Here is an 18,582-nt window from a genome sequence, read left to right on the forward strand (position 1 = left end):
CATTATTCAGGTTCATTTGACATATTTTGTTAGTTTATTCTGATGTGAATATGAGACACATGGAAACAATGTATTCTTATTATTGTAAATTAGGAATTAGTAGAAAATGATAAATCTACTATACGATCACAATGACTTTGATAGACATTTCAATTGTTCTTTTGTTAGTATATTATACAGCAGATTTATGGAGAATTGCTATTTATATCCCGTCACTACTGACCATTCATCCATACTGTGTGTGTCCCACAATTGCAGCTTTGGAAATAAATGAACTATCCATCCTTACTCATTCCTGTGTTGACTCACTGACTTGACGGACCGGACCAGGAAGGTCACACGTGACAAATAAAGTTTGATTTGATTTGTTACCTGGATGATACTGCTGATGGTAATAGTCTGTCTGTCTGAAGCCGTCTAGATACCTGGATGATACTGGTGATGGTAGTAGGGCTCCCGAGTGGCGCATCGGTCTAAGGCACCGCCTGTCAGTACAAGAGGTGTCACTACAGTCCCTGGTTTCTAGGCTGAATCACATCCGGCCGTGATTGGGAGTCTCATAGGGCGGCACACAATTTGCCCAGCGTCGTCCGGGGTAGGCCGGTCATTGTAAATAAGAATTTGTTCTTAACTGACTTGACTGACTAAAAAATGTTTTTAAAATTATATCTGAAGCCCTCTAGATACCTGGATGATACTGGTAATGCTGTCTGTCTGTCTGTCTGTCTGTCTGTCTGTCTGTCTGTCTGTCTGTCTGTCTGTCTGTCTGTCTGTCTGTCTGTCTGTCTGTCTGTCACTAGGGAATAGAGTGCCATCTATGTCTAAAGTGAAACACATTGAACTGTAGGGAACCAACGGGCCTCTATAGACCCGACTGAAGTTAAACAAGGAGAGGAATCTAGAATGCTTAACAACTTAACAACTTGTCATCGGATGAAAGTATGAGAGAAACCAGAGAGAAGGGTGGAGGAGGAAGGGTGTGGGTAGAGAGAGGCGGGTAGAGAGAGAAGGGGGTGTAGAGAAAGAGAGAAGGGGCGTAGAGAGATGGGCGTAGAGAGAGGGGGGAGTCTAGAGAGAGAGGGGGGAGTCTAGAGAGAGGGGGGAATCTAGAGAAAGGGGGAATCTAGAGAGAGAGGGGGGAGTCTAGAGAGAGGGGGCATAGAGAGAGAGAGGGGAGTCTAGAGAGAGAGGGGAGTCTAGAGAGAGGGGTGGAGAATGAGGGGGGAGTCTATAGAGAGGGCGGTAGAGAGAGAGAGTGGGGGAATCTAGAGAGAGGGGGGGGGGTCTAGAGAGAGGGGGGAGTCTAGAGAGAGGGGTGTAGAGGGCGAGAGGGGAGGGTAGTCAGAGAGGTGAGTCTAGAGAGACAGAGGGGAATCTAGAGAGATAGGGGGGAGTCTAGAGGGGGGGGGAGTCTAGAGAGAGGGGGGTTAGAGAGAGGGGAGGGTAGACAGAGAGGGGAATCTAGAGAGATAGGGGGGAGTCTAGAGAGGGGGGGCGTCTAGAGAGAGGAGGGAGTCTAGAGAGTGGGGGGTAGAGAGAGGGGAGTGTAGACAGAGAGGTGAGTCTAGAGAGACAGAGGGGAATCTAGAGACATGTTTACGTGCTGCTGTGCAGTTTATTGCTAACGTTACTTTGCTACCTGCCAACTTTACACTTTTTACTTTTTAATTACTGTTTTATATTTTTATTTTCCCCCTCACTCAACTTTTTTCATTACATTTTTTTCACCCCGGAAGCTTTAACTGGACATGGTTCGTCAGGTCCTCCAACAGCCGAAGCTAAGTAGTAACATTCACATGATGCCTTCTAATTGCAGTTACTCATAATAAAATGTGTGGGAATTGAAAAAGTGTGTGCGAACAAGGAAGCCTTCAAACCTGACTCAGTTACACCAGCTCTGTCAGGAGGAATGGGCCAAAATTCTCCCAATTTATTGTGGGAAGCTTGTGGAAGGCTACATGAAACGTTTGACCCAAGTTAAACAATTTGAAGGCAATACTACCAAATACTAATTGAGTGTTTGTAAACCTCTGACCCACTGGGAATGTGATGAAAGAAATAAAAGCTGAAATAAATCACTCTCTACTATTATTCTGACATTTCACATTCTTAAAATAAAGTGGTGATCCTAACTGACCTAAGCCAGGGAATTTTTACTAGGATTAAATGTCAGGAATTGTGAAAAACTGGGTTTAAAGGTGTATGTAAACTTCCGACTTCAACTGTATATCAATGAATTGGCAAGGGCACTAGAACAGTCTGCAGTACCTGGTCTCACCCTGCTAGAATCTGAAGTCAAATGTCTACTGGAGGGCCTACAGCAGCACCTAGATCTTCTGCACAGATTCTGCCAGACCTGGGTCCTGACAGTAAATCTCAGTAAGACCAAAATAATGGTGTTCCAAAAAAGGTCCAGTCGCCAGGACCACAAATACAAATTCCATCTAGACATCTTTGCCCTAGAGCACACGAAAAACTATACTTACTTTTGCCTAAACATCAGCGCCACAGGTAACTTCAACAAAGCTGTGAATAATCTGAGAGAAGGCAAAAAGGGCCTTCTATACCATCAAAAGGAACATAAAATTAGACATGGTCCTTTATGGTTGTGAGGTCTGGGGTCCGCTCACCAACCAACCAACAATTCATAAAATGGGACAAACACCAAATTGAGACTGCATGCAGAATTCTGCAAAAATATCCTCTGTGTACAACGTAAAATACCAAATGATGCAGAGCAGAATTAGGCCGATACCCACTAATTATCAAAATCCAGAAAAGAGACGTTAAATTTAACAACCATCTAAAAGTAATCGATTCCCAAACCTTCCATAACAAAGCCATCACCTACAGAGAGAAGAAGAGTCCCCTAAGCAAGCTGGTCCTGGGGCTGTGTTCACAAACACAAACAGACCCCACAGAGCCCCAGGACAGCAGCACAATTAGACCCAACCAAATCATGAGAAAACAAAAAGATAATTAATTGACACATTGGAAAGAATTAACAAAAAAACAGCTTTGACTATGTACAGACTCAGTGAGCTTAGCCTTGCTATTGAGAAAGGCTGTCGAAAGCAGACCTGGCTCTCAAGAGAAGACAGGCTATGTGCACACTGAGTCTGTACATAGTCAAAGCTTTCCTTAAGTTTGGGTCAGTCACAGTGGTCAGGTATTCTGCCACTGTGTACTCTCTGTTTAGGGCCAAATAGCATTCTAGTTTGCTCTGTTTTTTTGTTAATTCTTTCCAAAATGAGGTGGAAACTGAGTTGCACTTCCTAACCTCCTGACAAATGTATGAACATATTAGAGACATATATTTTCCTCAGATTACACAGATCCACAAAGAATTTGAAATCAAATCCAATTTTGATTAACTCCCATATCTACTGGGTGAAATACCACAGTGTTCCATCACAGCAGCAAGATTTGTGACCTGTTGCCACAAGAAAAGTTCAACCAGTGAAGAATAAACAACATTGTAAATACAACAAATATTTCGGATTATTTATTTTCCCTTTTGTACTTTAAGTATTTGCACATCGTTGCAACACTGTATATAGACATAATATGACATTTGAAATTCTGTGAGTGTAATGTTTACTGTTAATTTTTTATTGTTTATTTCACTTTTGTTGATCTATTTCACTTGCTTTGGCAATGTTAACATATGTTAACCATGCCAATAAAGCCCCTTAAATTGAAAAATAAATTGAGATAGAGGGGGTAGGTAGAGAGAGAGAGGGGGGGGTGGAGAGAGAGGAGGTTAAAGAGAGAAGGGGGTGGATAGAGAGGGGGGGGTAGAGGGAGAGGGGGGGTAGATAGAGGGGGTGGAGAGAGAATGGGGTGGAGAGAGAATGGGGTGGAGAGAGAGAAGGGGTGGAGAGAGAGAAGGGGTGGAGAGAGGGGGGGTTAGAGAGAGAAGGGGGTGGAGAGAGAGGGGGATAGAGAGGGGGTGGAGAGAGAGAGAGAGAAGGGGGTGGAGAGAGAGAGGAGTTAGAGAGAGAAGGGGGTGGAGAGAGAGGGGGTGGAGAGAGGGGGTAGAGAGGGAGAAGGGGTGGAGAGAGAGAGAGAAGGGGGTTGAGAGAGAGGGGGTAGAGAGAGAGGGGGGTAGAGAGAGAAGGGGGTGGAGAGAGAGAGAAGGAAGCGGGTTGAGAGAGAGGGGGTAGAGAGATGGGGTAGAGAGAGAGAGATAAACACTGTACATAGCTGATAAGTTAACACTTAAAATGTATTTTTAAAAACCTTTTGCAGTGCAATGTTTTACTGCTGTTACATGTGTTTCTTCTCACTTGTGTTTATTGTTTATTTAATTTGTTTTGGCAATATAATCATATGTTTATATGCCAATAAAGCCAATTTGAATATAAATTAATTGAGAGAGAGGGGGAGAAAGAGGTGAGAGAGAGAGAAGGGAGGAGAGGCAGTTGGAGAGAGAGAGCGAGAGAGAAAGTAGAGAAAGAGAGAGTGAGAACGAATGACAGAGGCCACGCGTTGCTGTATTGGCTCCTCCGTGTGTGTGAGATGTCAGAACCCTAGAGCGGCAACCAGCAGCAAGAGCGGCCGTTGTGGATTGTGGTCTGTAGTTCTCTGTAGTGGTCTGTAGTGGTCTGTAGTAGTCTAGTGGTCTGTAGTAGTCTGTAGATGTCAGTAGTTATCTGTCCTGATCTGTAGTTATCTATAGTTTTCTGCATTAGTCTTTAGTGGTCTGAAGTGGTTGTTTAGCAGTTGTGGAGCGGTCAGAAGATGAACCAGCGCCGGTCTGTGTCGGAACAGAACCATGTGATCGAGCGGAGGGTCAGGAGTCGTGACAACCTGCTCATCAATGCAGACTTTGGAGATGACAACTGTTCCAGTTACCATGGATACTACCCAGGGTGAGTGACATGGCTCTGATTCAGCCTAAAATAATAAGTTATCCTTCTGACTTGCATTTTTAAGTTGTTTCAAATAGTGACTGATAACGTAGGCCTAAACTAATCTGATTTCCAGAGTAATACGTAATAGATTTACTAACCCTTTATGTGCAGAATACAAGGCAAGAAAAATAGACAAATGGAACAGACTTTCTGTAGGTCTGGATTACACTTTAGTGTAGTCTTTATGCTTTTAACCTGTCTGTGTAGAGAAAGGTGTATTATAGTGAGGTTTATTTTGATCTTGTACACATGAGCAATTAAGAGCTAAATTGCAGGTTATAGACAAAAACAGGTTGATTTAGATAGGGGACAAGGTGTTGTAGCCCACTCTGATTATGGTTTCATATCATGACATGGCACTTGATACGACAACAAACTGAGTTGGCAGAGATGATGGGACTAACCCCTAAGATGAAGATAATAAAGGTTAGGACAAGTTGTATTCACGTACAGAACATTTGGAAAACAAACAGATGAATGGGACTAGCGCCATTGTTTAGAATTCATGGGACTAGCACCATTGTTTAGAATTCATGGGACTAGCACCATTGTTTAGAATTCATGGGACTAGCACCATTGTTTAGAATTCATGGGACTAGCACCATTGTTTAGAATTCATGGGACTAGCACCATTGTTTAGGATTCATATGGGACTAGCACCATTGTTTAGAATTCATGGGACTAGCACCATTGTTTAGAATTCATGGGACATGCACCATTGTTTAGAATTCATGGGACTAGCACCATTGTTTAGAATTCATGGGACATGCACCATTGTTTAGAATTCATGGGACATGCACCATTGTTTAGAATTCATGGGACTAGCACCATTGTTTAGAATTCATGGGACATGCACCATTGTTTAGAATTCATGGAACTAGCGCCATTGTTTAGAATTCATGGGACTAGCACCATTGTTTAGAATTCATGGAACTAGCGCCATTGTTTAGTATTCATGGGACTAGCGCCATTGTTTAGAATTCATGGAACTAGCACCATTGTTTAGAATTCTAATGAATTCATGCAGAGTTATGGGATATTGGAATCCTCTTGTCCTAACCTGGTGTCACTAAAGTCAACTAAATATAGAACAAGAACCCACAAACACAAAAGGGTAAATGGCCACCTAAATATAATCCCCAATCAGAGACAATGATAAACATCTGCCTCTGATTGGGAACCATATCAGGCCACCATAGACATATGAATACCTACAAAACCTCTAGACATACAAAACCCTTAGACAATACAAAAACTAGCATACCCACCCAAGTCACACCCCGACTTAACCAAAATATATAGAAAACAGAGATACTAAAGGTCAGAGCGTGACACCTGGGTATCTTCCACCTAGGCTAAAGCTCCAGCCCCATCCTTCACCTTTATAGTAAACCAAGTGGCTGGGCTGATATTTGGCTGAGAAGTGAATGACTGATTGTGTCTTTAAGCAGCTGTCGAAGGTTATAGTAACAGCTGTTGAAGGTTATAGTCGGTTAATCAATCAATGAATCAAATGTATTTATGAAGCCCTTTTTACACCAGTCAATGTCACAAAGTGCTGTACAGAAACCCAGCCTAAAACCCCAAACAGCAAGCAATGCAGATGAAGAAGCACGGTGGCTAGGAAAAACTCCCTAAAAGGCAGGAACCTAGGAAGAAACCTAGAGAGGAACCAGGCTCTGAGGGGTGGCCAGTCCTCTTCTGGCTGTGCCGGGTGGAGATTATAACTGTACATGGCCAAGATGTTCAAATGTTCATAGATGACCAGCAGGGTCAAATAGTAATAATGATCACAGTGGTTGTAGAGGGTGCAACAGGTCAGCACCTCAGGAGTAAATGTTCTGTTCATAGGTCGTCATTGTAAATAAGAATTTGTTCTTAACTGACTTGCCTAGTTAAATAAAGTTTAGATAAAAAATAAATAAATGATAAATAAAATGTCAGTTGGCTTTTCATAGCCGAGCATTCAGAGTTCCAGACAGTAGGTGCGGTAGAGGGAGAGAATCAATAACAGCAGGTAGCACGTCTGGTGAACAGGTCAGGGTTCCATAGCCGCAGGCAAAACAGTTGAAACTGGAGCAGCAGCATGACCAGGTGTACTGGGGACAGAGAGGAGTCATCAGGCCAGGTAGTCCTGAGGCATGGTCCCAGGGCTCAGGTCCCCCTGGAGGGGAGAGAGAGAGAATTAGAGGGAACATTCTTAAATTCACGCAGGACACCGGATTAGACAGGAGCCCCCCAACACAAACTATTGCAGCATAAATGCTGGAAGCTGAGACAGGAGGGGTCGGGAGACACTGTGGCCATGTCCGACGGTACCCCCGGACAGGGCCAACCAGGCAGGATATAACCCCACCCACTTTGCCAAAGCACAACCCCACAACCACTAGAAGGATATCTTCAACCACCAACTTACTACCCGAAGACAAGGCAGTGTATAGGCCACGAAGATCTCTCTCACGGCACAAACCCGAGGGGGGCGCCAACCCGGACAGGAAGATCACGTCAGTGACTCAACCCACTCAAGTGACGCACCAGTAAGCCAGTGACTCAGCCCCTGTAACAGGGTCAGAGGCAGAGAATCCCAGTGGAGAGAGGGGAACCGGCCAGGCAGAGACAGCAAGGGTGGTTCGTTGCTTCAGTGCCTTTCCATTCACCTTCACACTCCTGGGCCAGACTACACTCAACCTACTGAAGAGATGAGTCTTCAATAAAGGCTGAGACCGAGTCTGCATCTCTCACATGGATAGGCAGACCACCTTAGAAATTCTAGGGACAATAAAGAGGCCTGCGTCTTGTGACCATAGCGTACGTGTAGGTATGGACGGCAGGACCAAATCGGAGAGATAGGTAGGAGCAAGCCCATGTAATACTTTGTAGATTAGCAGTAGAACATTGAAATCAGCCCTTGCCTTAACAGGAAGCCAGTGTAGGGAGGCTAGCACTGGAGTAATATGATCACATTTTTGGTTCTAGTCAAGATTCTAGCAGCTGTGTTTAACACTAACTGAAGTTTATTTAGTGCTTTATCTGGGTAGCCGGAAAGTAGAGCATTGCAGTAGTCTAACCTAGAAGTAACAAAAGCATGGATTAATTTTTCTGCATAATTTCTGGACAGAAAGTTCCACATTTTTTGCAATGTTACATAGATGGAAAAAATCTGTCCTTGAAACAGTCTTGATATGTTCGTCAAAAGAGAGTTCAGGGTTCAGAGTAATGCCGAGGTCCTTCACAGTTTTATTTAAGACGACTGTACAACCATCAAGATTAATTGACAGATCCAACAGAAGATCTCTGTTTCTTGGGACCCAGAACAAGCATCTCTGTTTTGTCCGAGTTTACAAGTAAAATATTTGTCGTATTTTTTCATATACATTGTTTGTCTTCAAGAAGGCAGTGAGTTGCTACGCAACAGCTTTTTCAAAATGTTTTGAGAGGAATGGAAGATTCGATATAGGCCGATAGTTTTTTATATTTTCTGGGTCAAGGTTTGGCTTTTTCAAGAGAGGCTTTATTACTGCCACTTTTAGTGAGGTTGGTACACATCCGGTGGATAGAGAGCCGTTTATTATGTTCAACATAGCAGGGCCAAGCACAGGAAGCAGCTCTTTCAGTAGTTTAGTTGGAATAGGGTCCAGTATGCAGCTTGAAGGTTCAGAGGCCATTACTATTTTCATGAATGTTTCAAGAGATATAGGATAAAAAAAACTTGAGTGTCTCCCTTGATCCTATGTCATGTCAATGTTGTGCAGACTCAGGACAACTGAGCTTTGGAGAAATACACAAATTTAAAGAGGAGTCCATAATTTGCTTTCTAATGATTATGATATTTTCGTCAAAGAAGTTAATGAATTTCACTGCTGAAGTGAAAGCCATCTATCTCTCTTACAGAATGCTGCTTTTTAGTTAGCTTTGCTACAGGATCAAAAATACATTTAGGATTGTTCTTATTCTCCTCAATTCATTTGGAAAAATAGGATGATCGAGCAGCAGTGAGGGCTCTTCGATATTGCACGGTGCTGTCTTTCCAAGAGAGTCAGACGATATCCAGTTTGGTGTAGTGCCAATTCTGTTCCAATTTTCTGTACGCTTGCTTCAGGGCTCGGGAATTTTCTATATACCAGGGAGCTAGTTTCTTATGACAAATGTTTTTAGGGGTGCGACTGCATCTAGGGTATTGCGCAAGGTTAAATGTAGTTCCTCAGTTAGGTGGCTAACCAATGTTTGTACTCTGACCTCCTTTGGTAGGTGGAGGGTGTCTGGAAGGGCATCAAGGAATCTTTGGGTTGTCTGAGAATTTATGGCACAGCTTTTGATGATCCTTGGTTGGGGTCTAAAAAGATGATTTGTTGCAATTGCAAACATAATAAAATGGTGGTCCGATAGTCCAGGATTATGAGGAAAAACATTAAGATCCACAACATTTATTCCAAGGGACCAAACTATGTCCAGAGTATGACCGTGGCAGTGAGTAGGTCCGGACATGTTGGACAAAACCCACTGAGTCGATGATTGCTCCGAAAGCCTTTTGGAGGGGGTCTGTGGACTTTTCCATGTGAATATTAAAGTCATCAAAAATTAGAATATTATCTGCCATGACTACAAGGTCCTATAGGAATTCAGGGAACTCAGTGAGGAACGATGTATATGGCCCAGGAGGCCTGTAAACAGTAGCTATAAAAAGTTACTGAGTAGGCTGCATAGATTTCATGACTAGAAGCTCAAAAGACAAAAACACAGTCTTTTTTTGTAAATTGAAATTGTAAATGTTAGCAACACCTCCACCTTTGCGGGATGAATGGGGGATATGGTCACTAGTGTAACCAGGAAGAGAGGCCTCATTTAACACAGTAAATTCATCAGGCTTAAGCCATGTGTCAGTCAGGCCAATCCCATCAAGATTATGATCAGTGATTAGTTCATTGACTATAACTGCCTTGGAAGTGAGGGATCTAACATTAAGTAGCCCTATTTTGAGATGTGCAATATCACAATCTCTTTCAATCATGACAGGAATATAGGTCTTTATTCCAGTGAGATTGCTAAGGTGAACACTGCCATGTTTAGTTTTCCCAACCTAGATCGAGGCACAGACACGGTCTCCATGGGGATAGCTGAGCTGACTACACTGACTGTGCTAGTGGCAGACTCCACTATGCTGGCAGGCTGGCTAACAGCTGCTTGGCCTGCATCCTATCTCATTGTGGAGCTAGAGGAGTTAGAGCCCTGTCTATGTTTATAGATAAAATGAGAGCACCTCTCGTAACAGTTATAGTAACAGCTGTTGAAGGTTACAATAATAGTTGTTGAAGGTTATAGTAACAGCTGTTGAAGGTTACAGTAATAGTTGTTGAAGGTTATAGTAACAACTGTTGAAGCTTACAGTAACAGCTGTTGAAGATTACAGTAACAGCTCAGTACTTTTCCTAATACCGGCAAAGACTCATTATAGATGTTTTTGTTTATCTTTTGGGGGTAGATCAGCTTTAATCTTGCAGGAAGTTTGTGGTTTCTATCAATTTAAATGTCTGCATCATTTCCAATCCCCCGTATAGTTTTTCCTGTAAATATACACCACATGAACAAAAGTATGAACAAAAGAACATCTCATTCCAAAATCACAGGCATTAATAGGGAGTTGGTCAAACCTCTACTGCTGTAACAGCCTCCACTCTTCTGGGAAAGCTTTCCACTCTACGCTGACCCTTTGCTATGAGCCTCGAAATTGAGCTCAGGTGCATCCTGTTTCCATTGAGCATCCTTGAGATGTTTATACAACTTGATTGGAGTCCACCAGAGGTAAATTCAATTGATTGGACATGATTTGGAAAGGCACACACTTATAAGGTCCCACAGTTGACAGTGCATGTCAGAGCAAAAACTAAGCATTGAGGTCGAAGGAATTGTCCGTAGAGCTCCAAGACAGGATTGTGCCGAGGCACAGATCTGGGGAAAAGTACCAAAGCATTTGAGTAACATTGAAGGTCCCCAAGATCACAGTGGCCTCCATTATTCTTAAATGGAAGAAGTTTGGAACCACCAAGACGTTTCCTACAGCTGGCTGCCTGACCAAACTGAGCAATCGGGGGAGAAGGGCCTTGGTCAGGGAGGTGACCAAGAACCCAATGGTCACTCTGACAGAGCTCTCGACTTCCCCTATGGTAATGGAATAACCTTCCAGAAGTAAAACCATCTCTGCAGTACTCCACCAATCAGGCCTTTATGGTAGAGTGGACAGACGGAAGCCAGTCCTCAATAAAAGGCACATGACAGCCCGCTTGGAGTTTGCCAAAAGTCACCTAAAAGACAACAACAAGATTGCTGATGAAACCAAGATTGAACTCTTTGGCCTGAATACCAAGTGTCACATCTGGAGGAAACCTGGCACCATCCCTACAGTGAAGCATGGTGGTGGCAGCATCATGCTGTGGGGAGTGGCTTCTCTGAATGTCCCTGAGTGGCCCAGCCAGAAGGCAGACTTGAACCTGATCGAACATCTCTGGAGAGACTTGAAAATAGCTATGTAGCGATGCTCCCCATCCAATCTGACAGAGCTAGACATGATCTGCAGAGAGAATGGGAGAAACAACCCAAATACAGGTGTGCCACGCTTGTATCATACCTAAGAAGACTCCAAGCTGTAATCGCTGCCAAAGGTGCTTCAACAAAGTACTGAGTAAAGGGTCTGAATTCTTATGTAAATGTGATATTAAAAAAATATATACATTTACAAAACCTGTTTATGCTTTGTCATTATGGGATATTGTGTGTAGATTGAGGGGAAAATAATAATTTAATAATTTAATCCATTTTAGAATAAGGCTGTAAGGTAACAAAATGTGGAATGTCAAGGGGTCTGAATACTGATAAATACTGATCGTCTTTTCTCATTATCTGCTAAGCCATTACAATTATAACTAGCTATATTGATTTCACCACTTACCATAATGAGATACAAGTTCTGATTCTACATAACATAATGAGATACATGTTTTTATTATACTTAACATAATATATGTTTGTAAACTTACCATTAAGAAGTACCATGATAATTGAGTGTCCATTTGTGTCTCGTTTCTGGAAACTATATGTTGCGTGTCGTTTTTTGGGAAGAAATGCATTCTGGGAAGAAATGCATTCTGGAAAATGTGAACTTTCATAAGCCTTAATAACAGACTTCTATGCCATCTGTAAATACAAATACAATTGTAAAATTATGAGCCTGGTTGGTTTAGTCACAGAAAAAGTAAGCATGATTGGCTGAGATAATGAGTGGGCTAGACATGCCGAGAGATGAGTTCGGCTTGGTCTGCCATGTAACATGCTTCTGTCTATAACATGAGCTGGTCAGTATGTGTAGGTACTCCTTTCTAACGTGGCTTTTTTGAAAGATATCATGTAGTAAAACTGCATGTGTTGCTCTCCACTTTCTGGAGGACCGAGTTTTGAAATCAGTGGAATTAGAGTATGATAGCTAAGGAGATGGAGAAACGTCTGGCGTTTGATTGCAAACATGCCGACGGAGTCGAAAAGGCAACACAGAAGGCTGTTGTATAAAACACCTGTCTCCGGATCACATCTTCAAACAAAGGGCAACCATGGCATCCGTGACAGAGAGGGAGAAGTGTTCATCCATGTACATTAGTAAGATAGTCTAGCTAGCTACCATTTTCAGATATTACACATTTCTAATTTTGTCAAAGTCATTTTCATTTCAAGTTAGTGTACTGGTTGCTAGCTAGCTGACGTTACACGTGTGAGATCTGTGTAGTTATATTTTTTGTATCTCAGAGCCATTAAAATTGATAGTTATAGCCTATTGTTGGCTAGCTAACATTGAACCTGGTTGGTTAGCTAACTGTTGCTTCATGCAGGCTAGTAACCATGAGTTGGGATTATGGTTCTTTGTTTAGCTAGCTAGATACATGTCAAAACAGAATATTCCACTATGCTTGCTTGCTAACCTGGTCTGCTAACTGCTAGCTTGTTTAGCCCCGGCCTACTAACTGTTAGCATGTTAGCATTGGCCTGCTAACTGTCTGAATCGCCGTGTCCCCAGTCAGCCCAACCACTCAGTGGACCCATATGTTCACTTGGCTACGCATGCCTCTCTCTAATATCAATATGCCTTGTCCATTACTGTCCTAGTTAGTGATTACTGTCTTATTTCACTGTAGAGCTCTGCTCAATATACCTTAACCAAGCATGTTGTTTCACCTCCTACATAGGCAATGACATTACCTGGTTTAAACGTCTCTACAGACTATATCTCTCTCATCATTACTCAATGCCTAGGTTTACCTCCAATGTACTCACATCCTACCTTATTTTTGTCTGTATACTATGCCTTGAATCTATGCTATCGTGCCCAGAAACCTGCTCCTTTTACTCTCTGTTCCGAACGTGCTAGACCGCCAGTTCGTATAGCCGTTAGCCGTACCCTTATCCTACTTCTCCTCTGTTCCTCTGGTGATGTAGAGGTTAATCCAGGTCCTGCAGTGCCTAGCTCCACTCCCACTCCCCAGGTGCTCTCATTTGTTGACTTCTGTAACCATAAAATCCTTGGTTTCATGCATGTTTACATTAGAAGCCTACTCCCTAAGTTTGTTTTACTCACTGCTTTAGCACTCTGCCAACCCAGATGTCTTAGCCGTGTCTGAAATCTCCATTGTTAACTATAACATTTTCCGCCAAGATAGAACTGCCAAAGGGGACGGAGTTGCAATCTACTGCAAAGATAGCCTGCAGAGTTCTGTATTACTATCCAAGTCTGTATCCAAACAATTCGAGCTTCTACTTCTAAAAATGCACCTTTCCAGAAACAAGTCTCTCACTATTGCCACTTGCTATAGACCTCCCTCTGCCCCCAGCTGTGCACTCGATACCATATGTGAATTGATTGCCCCCCATCTATCTTCTGAGCTCGTGCTACTAGGTGACCTAAACTGGGACATGCTTAACACCCCGGCCATCCTACAATCCAAGCTTGATGCCCTCAATCTCACACAAATTATCAATGAACCAACCAGGAACAACTCCAAATCCGTAAACACGGGCACCCTCATAGATGTCATCCTAACTAACTCGCCCTCCAAATACACCTCTGCTGTTTTCAATCAAGATCTCAGCAATCACTGCCTCATTGCCTGTGTCCGTAATGGGTCTGCGAACAAACAACCACCCCTCATCACTGTCAAACGCTCCCTAAAACACTTCTGCGAGCAGGCATTTGTAATCGATCTGGCCGGGATATCCTGGAATGACATTGATCTCATCCCGTCAGTAGATGATGCCTGGCTATTCTTTAAAAGTGCCTTCCTCACCATCTTAAATAAGCATGCCCCATTAAAAAAATGTAGAACCAGGAATAGATATAGTCCTTGGTTTACTTCAGACCTGTCTGCCCTTGACCAGTACAAAAACATCCTGTGGCGTACTGCATTAGCATCGAATATCCCCCGTAATATGCAACTTTTCAGGGAAGTTAGGAACAAATATACACAAGCAGTTAGGAAAGCTAAGGCTAGCTTTTTCAAACAGAAATTTGCATCCTGTAGTACTAACTCAAAAAAGTTCTGGGACACTGTAAAGTCCATGGAGAATTAGAGCACCTCCTACCAGCTGCACACTGCTCTGAGGCTAGGAAACAATGTCACCACCGATAAATCCACTATAGTTGAGAATTTCAATAAGCATTTCTCTACGGCTGGCCATGCTTTCCACCTGGCTACCCCTACCCAGGTCAACTGCCCGGCACCCTCCACTGCAAACTTGCCAAAGCCTCCCCCATTCCTCCTTCACCCAAAATCCAGATAGCAGATGTTCTGAAAGAGCTGCAAAAATCTGGACCCCTACAAATCAGCTGGGCTAGACAATCTGGACACTCTCTTTCTAAAATTATCTTCCAAAATTGTTGCAACCCCTATTACTATCCTGTTAAACCTCTCTTTCATATCGTCTGAGATTCCCAAAGATTGGAAAGCTGCTGTGGTCACCCTCCTCTTCAAAGGGGGTGACACTCTAGACCCAAACTGCTACAGACTTATATCTATCCTACCCTGTCTTTCTAAGGTCTTCGAAAGCCAAGTTAACAAACAGATTACGGACCATTTCGAATCCCACCATACCTTCTCCGCTATGCAATCTGGTTTCAGAGTTGGTCATGGGTGCATCTCAGCCACGCTCAAGGTTCTAAACGTCATCATAACCGCAATCGATAAGAGACATTACTGTGCAGCCGTATTCATCGACCTGGCCAAGGCTTTCGACTTAGTCAATCACCACATTCTTATTGGCAGACTCGACAGCCTTGGTTTCACAAATGATTGCTTCGCCTGGTTTACCAACTACTTCTCTGATCGAGTTCAGTGTGTCGAATCGGAGGGCCTATTGTCCAGACCTCTGGCAGTCTCTATGGGGGTGCCACAGGGTTCAATCCTCGGGCCAACTCTCTTCTCTGTAAACATCAATGATGTTGCTCTTGCTGCTGGTGATTCTCTGATACACCTCTACGCAGACTACACCATTCTGTATACCTCTGGCCCCTCTTTGGACACTGTGTTAACTAACCTCCAGACGAGCTTCAATGCCATACAACTCTCCTTCCGTGGCCTCCAATTGCTCTTAAATGCAAGTAAAACTAAATGCATGCTATTCAACCGATCACTGCCCGCACTTGCTCGCCCATCCAGCATCACTACTCTGGACGGCTCTGACTTAGAATACGTGGACAACTACAAATACCTAGGTGTCTGGTTAGACTGTAAACTCTCCTTCCAGACTCACATTAAGCATCTCCAATCCAAAATTAAATCTAGAATCGGCTTCCTATAACGCAACAAAGCATCCTTCACTCATGCTGCCAAACATACCCTCGTAAAACTGACCATTCTACCGATCCTCGACTTCGGTGATGTCATCTATAAAATAGCCTCCAACACTCTACTCAACAAACTGGATGCAGTCTATCACAGTGCCATCCGTTTTGTCACCAAAGCCCCAAACACTACTCACCATTGCGATCTGTACGCTCTCGTTGGTTGGCCTTCGCTTCATACTCATCGCCAAACCCACTGGCTACCTGTTATCTACAAGTCCCTGCTAGGTAAAGCCATGCCTTATTTCAGCTCACTGGTCACCGTAGCAGCACCCACTCGTAGCACGCGCTCCAGCAGGTATATCTCACTGGTCAACCCCAAAGCCAATTCCTCCTTTGGTCGTCTTTCCTTCCAGTTCTCTGCTGCCAATGACTGGAACGAACTGCAATAATCACTGAAGTTGGAGACTCATATCTCCCTCACTAGCTTTAAGCACCAGTTGTCAGAGCAGCTCACAGATCACTGCACCTGTACATAGCCCATCTGTAAACATCCCATCTATCTACCTACCTCATCCCCATACTGTATTTCTTTATTTATCTTGCTCCTTTGCTCCCCAGTATCTCTACTTACACATTCCTCTTCTGCACATCTACCATTCCAGTGTTTAATTGCTATATTGTAATTACTTCGCCACCATGGCCTATTTATTGTCTTAACTTCTTATTTTACCTCATTTGCACTCACTGTATATAGACTTTTTGTTTTCTTTTGTTCTACTGTATTATTGACTATGTTTTGTTTATTCCATGTGTAACTCTGTGTTGTTGTATGTGTCGAATTGCTATGCTTTATCTTGGCCAGGTCGCAGTCTCAAATGAGAACTTGTTTTCAACTTATAAAAAATACATTAAAAAGTAACCATTTCAGTGCAATGTTCATGATATCACTGCGACAAGTGTCGATAGGCATAGCTGGTGAATTCGCTCTGGCTATCTACTCCGATTTCAAAGCATTCTTGTCTAAGTGTGCATAATAACTGATGCATTTACGAACGCTCAACACCCGTTGAATATGGCCGGTGTCAGAAAACGTTGGCAAAAAAGTGTAAATCATTTGTTGCCAGCAGCACAGTTGCAGTCACCAATGCTCTCGATAACATAAAAACAGCCTAACCAGCTCTGCTAGGGTGAGTAAAACGGTGAGTGAGCAGTTCTCTCATTTGTGTCTGGAAGTAGTTAGCAATCTAGCCAACGTTAGCCAGTTAGCTTGACTACTGTTGTTAGGTCAGAACGCTCATCAACTCTACTCCTCGGCCAGAGCGTCCAGTGTGGCTTTGAATGCTCCAGAGTGAAACGCTCTGAATTTACAAATGGACAATCTGGCAATGCTCTGAGTTTACAAACATACTGAGCGCACTCTGAACACACTCTGCCACTCCAGATTAAATTTATGAATACACCCGTAGTATAAACCAGCCTTTAGTCTTGAAATCTTTGGTTATTTAGTACTTGGCCTCACATGTGAATCCTTAAAGAGATGGCTTTAGAGGTTGAGAACAATGCTGAATGGGTGTAGACAAAGAAGAGCTCTCCAGTAGGTGTACCTAAACATTCAAGGCTATTTTCTCAAAAGTGAAGTTACAAGTTTATCAACTTTCAAAGCAGAATTACTTTCCCATTGTTCCTCAACTGCTCTGAGTCTCTACTTTTTTCCAATGTAAAAAACAAAGTTTCAAATATTGTTACATAAACCCGAATTGAGCTGGTTGCACTTTTACGCTGTAGCTGCGACTAAGTAAAACTATTTGTCCTCCAATATTCCACCCGCTAAAACATCCCCTCATCCCAAGTTGGGTTGTCCTCCCAGTGACTGGCTGACCATCCCTGTACACATGGATCCTATGACCTTGAAGAGATAGAGGCCCATCCTTTAAAATGAGCATATGGATCCTAAGACATTTAAGAGATTGGGGCCCATCCTTTAAAAGAGCAGATGGGTCCTAGGGCCTTTAAGAGATGGGGGCCCATCCTTTAAAAGAGCAGATTGGTCCTAGGACCTTTAAGGGATGGGGGCCCATCCTTTAAAAGAGCAGATGGATCCTAGGGCCTTTAAGGGATGGGGGCCCATCCTTTAAAAGAGCAGATGGATCCTAGGGCCTTTAAGGGATGGGGGCCCATCCTTTAAAAGAACAAATGGGTCCTAGGGCCTTTAAAAAAAAAATGTTAAAAAATCTTGCATATCTTAATTTATTCCCACAATTGACGAATAATATGCGTAATAATATAAGCACTTCTATGAAGGATTGTTGTCGATAACAAGGACCGGCAGTAGGAATTGTGTGTGTGTTTGTCATATCAAATTTTATTTGTCACATGCGCCGAATACAACAGGTGTAGTAGACCTTACCGTGAATGCTTAATTACAAGCCCGTATTAACCAACAATGCAGTTCAAAAATATTTACTAAATAAATTAAAGTAAAAAAAAAAGAAAGAAGTAACACTAAAATAATAATAACGAGGCTATAAACAGGGGGTACCGGCACCGAGTCAATATGGAGACTATATACAGGGGGTACCGGTACAGAGTCAATGTGGAGACTATATACAGGGGGTACCGGCACCGAGTCAATATGGAGACTATATACAGGGGGTACCGGTACAGAGTCAATGTGGAGACTATATACAGAGGGTACCGGTACGGAGTCAATGTGGAGACTATATACAGGGGGTACTGGCACTGAGTCAATGTGGAGGCTATATACAGGGGGTACCGGCACCGAGTCAATGTGGAGACTATATACAGGGGGCCAGCACAGAGTCAATGTGGAGGCTATATACAGGGGCT

At 43.1% G+C, this 18,582-nt stretch overlaps 1 protein-coding gene across 1 annotated transcript in view; it reads left to right on the forward strand.

Annotated features, from left to right (window-relative positions):
• Positions 1-4,336: 4,336 nt before the first annotated feature.
• trpc6a (transient receptor potential cation channel, subfamily C, member 6a) overlaps positions 4,337-18,582 on the forward strand; it is a 54,071-nt gene continuing 39,825 nt past the window's right edge. Inside the window, exon 1 of the mRNA XM_021617324.2 lies at positions 4,337-4,874. Within this exon, the coding sequence (XP_021472999.1) occupies positions 4,744-4,874 (131 nt within the window). The 5' untranslated portion in view covers positions 4,337-4,743. The remainder of the gene's footprint in view (positions 4,875-18,582) is intronic.

This window comes from Oncorhynchus mykiss, chromosome 10 (genome assembly GCF_013265735.2).
Source record: "Oncorhynchus mykiss isolate Arlee chromosome 10, USDA_OmykA_1.1, whole genome shotgun sequence".
Lineage (NCBI taxonomy): Eukaryota > Metazoa > Chordata > Actinopteri > Salmoniformes > Salmonidae > Oncorhynchus > Oncorhynchus mykiss.